The sequence below is a fragment of the Castanea sativa genome, chromosome 11 (genome assembly GCF_040712315.1).
Source record: "Castanea sativa cultivar Marrone di Chiusa Pesio chromosome 11, ASM4071231v1".
Classification (NCBI taxonomy): Eukaryota; Viridiplantae; Streptophyta; class Magnoliopsida; order Fagales; family Fagaceae; genus Castanea; species Castanea sativa.
In genome coordinates, this window is record NC_134023.1 from 53,612,334 (window position 1) to 53,619,059 (window position 6,726).

A 6,726-nucleotide genomic window follows, 5' to 3' on the forward strand; every position below is an offset into this window, starting at 1 on the left:
ATCAAACATTGCACCATCAAAGTTTGTTTTTATGGATCCCACCGCTAGAGGAGACCATTTCTTTCTAATTGTACTTTTCTTTCTTGGTTGCTGCACTTCGAAACTCTTGAAGCTGTGAAGGTAATCCTTTGCAATGCCTGCAATTTGATCCAAAGGCACAAAATTTTCAAGCAAACAACTTTTGTTTCTGTGATTCTATGTAGCCTAAGCCGTGATAGAAAATAGGGCTAGGAGAGAGGGTTTTCACAGACTAGTTCCACCAAAACCGCAAAAGAGCTCGATGATGCTTTATCTTTGTCCAACCAGCCAAATTCAGTTTCCCAGATAGGCTGAAATTTTTCTCAACCCCATAAAGCATGCAAAATAATTTTTGGAACTTTAGAGTATAGATGATAGGTTGGATCACTTTGAATTTTTCTATACTATAAATTAGTTTTTGTAGGCAAAGCATTAGAACATGGTTTCCACATAAAATGTTTGATCTTACTCGATACTTTAAGCTTCCAAATTCCTTTCCAAAAAGATTTCTTAGCTTTTGCATTTTGAGTTGGGACATGAGTTTGTATGGAGCCTTCACAGAGAGCTTGGTAACCCATCTTTACTGAATAAATTCCAATCCTTTCCTTCAGCCAAATCAGCACATCAGATTGTGGGACAGAGCAGATAGGGATGGACTTAATTTGTTGAGCTTTGGGGGGATAGAAACATAGATCAATGAGATGGGTATTCCACCAACACGAATGTGGATCAAAAAGGGCATCCACTATTGCATCTGAAGAGAGAAAGTAGGAGGAGATAACACTCTTCCATCACCACCCTTCAGCAATTAATAGGATACCTTTCCAAGCAAAAGAACCCGAGGAGGATTTAGCTTAAAAAATAGAGTAGTTTGAGAAGTATTTTGCCTTTAAGACCCAATAGAAGATAGAACAGGTATCTTGAACCAGATGCCACACTCATAGCTTCATTAAATTTAGCAAGATCTCTAAAACCCAAATCTCCAGCTGATTTTGGCAAACACATGGACTCCTAAATTTTCCTATGAATCTTCCTTCTGTCACCTCTCAGACCTCACCAAAATTTTCTGATTAACATTTCAATATCTTTTAAGAAGAAAATGTTCGAATTATGGAGGCTAACAATATATTGTAATTATCTCTTTAAACAAAAGAAAAAAAAAAAAAAAAGACTATGTATCTTGAACCCAACATGTGTGTGTGTTATCTATACTACTATTTAAGGGATTTTCCCTATTTGGACTGAACTTTTTTTTATTTCAAAATACTCCTATATCCCCGCGTTCAAGTAAAGACAAAATTAAAGAATAGTCTGGTAAAAATACATGTCTAATTTGCACTAAAACATTGCTTACAAAATAAAAACACTCTCTCACTAACCCACTTCTTTAAAGCAACTATACGTTTATTGTTTTGTTTTTAAAAGAGAAAAATAAGTTAAACAACTCACGTTGCTATTGTTTTTTATCCTATAAGAAAAACTTACGTTTCTAATACTTTATTATTATTTTAGAAAAAGCATTCTAAAATTTATTTTGTGATTGAAAAATGTTGTAATCCTAAATTATAATGGTGGCAAATTAAGCAATGAATACATAATTGGGCCCCTCTTACTTACACAATAGTTGGACTCGGCTGTATCCATTACCCAGACCCGGTCCACTCTAAGCACGTGCAAATAAAAATATGTCAAGGGCCGACCCAACGGACTAGCCGACTAGGGAGTAAAGGAGTATATATTAGGATTTCATTGTAGTAGTCAATCGAAAATGTCGAGGTCGAGAAGATGCAGCTTAAGTTTAAGGTCCGATGATTCGAAGTGGAGGTGGGGGCGGAGGTCGAGAAGGTGCAGCTTAAGTTTAAGCTCCGATGATTCTGATTCGAGAAGGTGCAGGTTAAAAAGTTTACCAGAAGAGTTGGTGGAAGAGATCTTGGCATGGCTTCCAGTAAAATCATTAGTTCGTTTCAAGTGCGTTAAAAAGTCATGGTCAGCTCTTTTCCAAACCCCAACTTTCATTGCCAACCACCTTCGTTACAGTCAGTCTAAAACTAAAAACCATCCAAATCCAACTCTTCTTGTCCAGATCCTTAGCCGAAGAAGTCTTCTTTCAAAATACCTCCTGCAATCTCATCATCACGACGAGGCCAATGAGCACCGAAGTGTTTATCATGATCACCTCCTGCAATATCATCATGATCAGGGACGGAGCCAAGATTTTAAGTTAAGGGGGGCGACTTTGACCTCTAGTTTGGCAGCTTCTTAGTTGTGGAGGTTTTTTTTTTTAAATTTTTAATGTGTGCATTTGCTAGGTAAAAACAAAATTATTCTATTTAAAACTTTTTAAAGGGCAATTATTTATTTGAGTAAAATTGGTTAATTAGACTTAATTTTTTTTAGCTTTGCTATTGGTGATTTTTGTTGTTGCACAAATGTTTTTGGGCTAGTATATGTTGTTTTAGATTTTAGATCTATAAAATTTTAATGGCCTTTAAAATGAGAAAAGTGCTAGAAGTATATTGATGATATAGTGAGTAATTATTGATAAGTAAAAAAGTTATGCAAGTAATATAGTTTAACCAAATAAGAATTTGTCAACAGTTTATAAAAATATTGTAAATAAGTTTGTATCTTTAACGTTACTCTAAAAAGATTCAATAATATTGTTAATAGGGTAAAATGTAATTTTATAGAACAAAATTGCTAAAATTAATGCATATATATATATATATAATTTTTTTTTTTAATTAGGGGGGGCCACTGCCCCCCTTGGTCAATGAATGCCTCCGTCCCTGATCATGATGTTGGTTCTGTTTCTGAAGAAGATGATTATGTTTCTGAAAAAGAAGGAAGACTACCTTTTGTGGACTACTTTCAGGGGGAGAACATGATGAGTGGCTTGTTCACAGATGGACTACTACTCCCCAACATGTTTGCTTGCATCAACGGCATTATTTGCATTGGCGGTCTATTCAATTGCTACCCCTCCTTTGATGGCTTTGTTTTATGGAATCCGGCGATCAGAGAAGGCAAAACCGTTGACTATCCCTTGACCCTATCTCCTGATTCTGTTCGAGCAAAAGAATCGTTTTCCTTTTTTGCATTTGGTTATGACCAAATTTCTAATGACTACAAGGTGGTTAGAGTTGACAGATATACTATGAAATCTGCAATCACAAGCTACTACAATTCTTTTTATGTTTACTCCCTAAGGGCTGATTCCTGGACCCAAATATTTAGCACCCCTTTTCATCGTTCAAACGTTAGGGTGGATTCTCGTCATGGTGAAATATACTTTAATGGAGTTCATCATTGGCTTGGTTTCCTCAACGAAGAACCCGGGGAGAGATATAATAGTTACATAATTATATCCTTTGACATGAGCCATGAGGTTTTTCAAATAATAAGGTTTCCAGAGTTTTCTACAAGAAAAAGAAAAAGGCTTGCTGTATTCAATGATTGCCTTGCTTGTTTTTTTTATGGTATCACTGAATGCATTGATATATGGGTGATGCGTGAATATGGGGTCGAGGATTCTTGGACCAAACAGCTTGTTGTAAATCCCCCTGTACCAATTACATGTCCAGTACGATTTTTCAGGAATGTAGAATTCCTTCTGTTTGATAATAATTGGGCAATGGTTTTGTATAACATTGGTTCTCAAGAAATTAGGATTCTTCAATGCACAGGCTATCCAAACACATCCCTGCCAATGGAAGTTATCGATTACGTGGAGAGTCTTGTTTCATTCACAGGTGGAAATGTGTTTTAGAGTTATTTTGCCTGAGCTCCTAGTTATTTATATCAAAAAAATATTGTTTCAATAACTTATGTGTGGCTAGAGAAGATGATATTGCATCTCATATGGATGATGTGTTTGTTAATTTATTTAGAGTGAGAGCTAAATATCATCTCAGCTATTGCTAGCTTTGTTGTCTATTTGTTCTAGTAAAATTTACAAATACTTGGTTACTTGAGGATCTGTATCACTGGGTAATGTGACAAATTAAGTTTTATATATTTTGATGGAAACCATATTTATTGGAGGTAGATGACTCTATTGCTAGTTTTTTTGAAATTGTTCACGTTGTTGATCTTTTTACTTACAAATTTAGATGGATAGTTTTTCATGTTCTGTTATACATCATGATGTGCTTCTTTTAGGCAAGCCACAGGTTTGTGTTCTGTTCAAACTTGTTTCCATGTTTTGTTGTTCTATTAATCCTCTTTACATGATCTCCTTATTATCATTGTCCATTGCACGCCCAAAACTCCAAATAAGAAATAACCTACCGCTTTCCTTCCTTTCCATTCTTTTCTTTCTCCTAGGAATCCTATTCCAAACACAAATAACCTTTTAGACAACGTCGTATTTTGGAATTTATATTTTATACTGGCAATCCTACTCTTAGTGTGACCACATCTTCAGAAGTCGTCACCATAGCTTTGACATTGAATTATTATGTTATCTGTAGGATGTACTTATAGTTATTTCAGTTACTCCTAACCTAAGCCGAGAGTCCATATATGTCAATTGCCCATTGCTTTGAGTCTGACCTCTCCAAGTTCAACAACCATTCCTAAAGCTTTATTGAAAGGTTCGTAAAATGCTTCTGTGGCCTTTTTCTTATACTAATAGTATATTTGATTTTCATGATGCTTATTTTTTTAGATTTCCCATATGATATATGGTCTCCGTTTCGCCAATGTTATTAATCAATATGAAATTCCCTGGTGATTTTCTGTTAGATCCTAATCTTATCGTTTTCCATACTCTCATCTGATCGCACTTGATATTTGTTGTCTACCATGCTTATCCCCATTTTTCCTATACATGCCTTTGGCATGAGCCAGAATTAATTAGGATCGCTGTATAAAAATAATGATATTTTTATATCATAGATTGTACAAGTACTACTCTACAATTTAGGTTAGGAAGCTATAGCTGAAATAAATTCCTGGCTTAACTCACTTACAAATTCTATTACTGTTGTTTTGAATTGTGACTATTAGGAACTTATAGTATTACTTTTTAAACCCCCATTTTGAAACTTAGTCTAAAAAAAACCTTTTCGACACCAGTTAAGAACTCCAAAAGCGGAAATATGAGATGTGTTTGTGTGGGACTTTTTAAACCACCATTATAAGACCTAAACTTGTTTGATTGCTTCATTTCGCATTGCACAAAAGCAATCTGCTTCAATTCCTCATTCAATAAATTTCCTAAGTTCTAGATTTGTAATAATAACAATTAATCTTATAAATTGCGCAAGTGATATGTTTTCAGCCAAATCTAAAATCTGATAATTGGAGCTATGGGGCATCATTCTCTCCATTGCTACATGGAGGTCCAAACTTGATATGAAGGAAACAGAACAGTCAACACATAGTAGGATATATATTATTGTTGCTTGTTGGATATAAATTTAGCTCTTCAGAATTTAAAGAAGGTCAAATTTGGTTGATAGCAACCACCTTGGATCTTAAAAACCAAGCTTATAATTATTGTATTCATCAATAGGAAGATGTTAAGCAGTGGTTAGGCACATTATTGTTGGCAGCCTCATCATGTTTCACAGATTTTGTTGGAAAACCTGCAGAATAGTTAAGATTTATAAAATATTCATGATTGGAGGTCCAATTTTTATACCAAGAAACACAACTCAATTAAATGAACAAACATCTGCCAAGCAGGGACCCTCTGGTTTGAAAACACGTACTTGTAATTACTGGTAGTGATGTGACAGAGCCTCAAGAATGGCCTTGATGTTTCATGGAACAAACACCTAAGCCATCTTGGGGCAGTTTTCTCACCGTTGGCCTCTGCACCACTGTCTTAACATAGGACAATTAGAATTCTTGATACTAAGAGGACGGAGTTGGACAACTCTTACTGGTGAGGATGGCAAGGATAACAAGATTAGTGATGTAATTAGCCTTTAGAGCTCTCTGGAGTGAGGAAGAAAAGAAAGAAGCAAAATTCTGAAGAGGACCAATTTCCAAAGCAAAAAATTATGTAAATAAAATTTTTTTAGGTGCATATGGAATATGGAAAAGATCCTAGCCACTGTGGTAATTGTAAAAGATTTCAGAAATAATAAAAGTGATGAAGAAATTTTTTAGTAACATAGGATGTGACCAAAAATGTTTCTCTAATCTGAAAGTAATAACAAATCGGTTGGAATGAGATGAGCTTACCTCCTTCGATTGCACGATCCATCCGGCATGGATTTTTTTTTTGGGTGTATGTATTCCAAGACTTGCAAGCCAACATAGTTTTCAGTAGAGACAACAAAAGAGGTAAGAATTTCAAGCAACCCCACCTCCACCAGAAAAGACTCCCTTATAGTCGATTTCTTCATGATTACATACTTCAACTGGAAGACGTCATTAAAAGGCCATTCCACCCACATTTTGATGTGTTTGTTACATCTGGAATGTGGCATTTACATAATTAAATGGATAAAGGTTTGATTTAAATGAATGTGTATTAAACTCTTATCAGTTATCACTTCTAACCAGGGGTGTCAAATTCAACCCAAACCCACCCATTTCTCTGGCCTTTTTTCTTACACTAGTAGTATATTTGATTTGCCTGATTCTTGTTTTTTTAGACTTCCCATATATGATATTTGCTCTGTTTTTTGCTAATGTTATTCATGAATATGAAATTTAATTTTGTTAGATCCTAATCTTATCTTTTTGCATATA

General features: G+C 34.9%; 1 protein-coding gene across 1 annotated transcript; it reads left to right on the top strand.

Moving 5' to 3' along the window:
• Positions 1–1,786: 1,786 nt before the first annotated feature.
• Positions 1,787–4,003, top strand: LOC142616722 (F-box/kelch-repeat protein At3g23880-like). Its single transcript, XM_075789515.1, has 2 exons — positions 1,787–2,207; positions 2,811–4,003. Exons 1-2 carry the CDS (start codon positions 1,787–1,789, stop codon positions 3,785–3,787), a joined length of 1,398 nt encoding a protein of 465 aa, XP_075645630.1. The 3' UTR covers positions 3,788–4,003.
• Positions 4,004–6,726: the final 2,723 nt, after the last annotated feature.

Bases quoted from the DNA above. Each gene is read 5' to 3' on its own strand.
- LOC142616722 (XM_075789515.1), top strand. From the start codon at position 1,787: ATGTCGAGGTCGAGAAGATGCAGCTTAAGTTTAAGGTCCGATGATTCG. The intron at 2,208-2,810 runs ATCATGATCAGG...CCTCCGTCCCTG, and splicing joins TGATCACCTCCTGCAATATC to ATCATGATGTTGGTTCTGTT.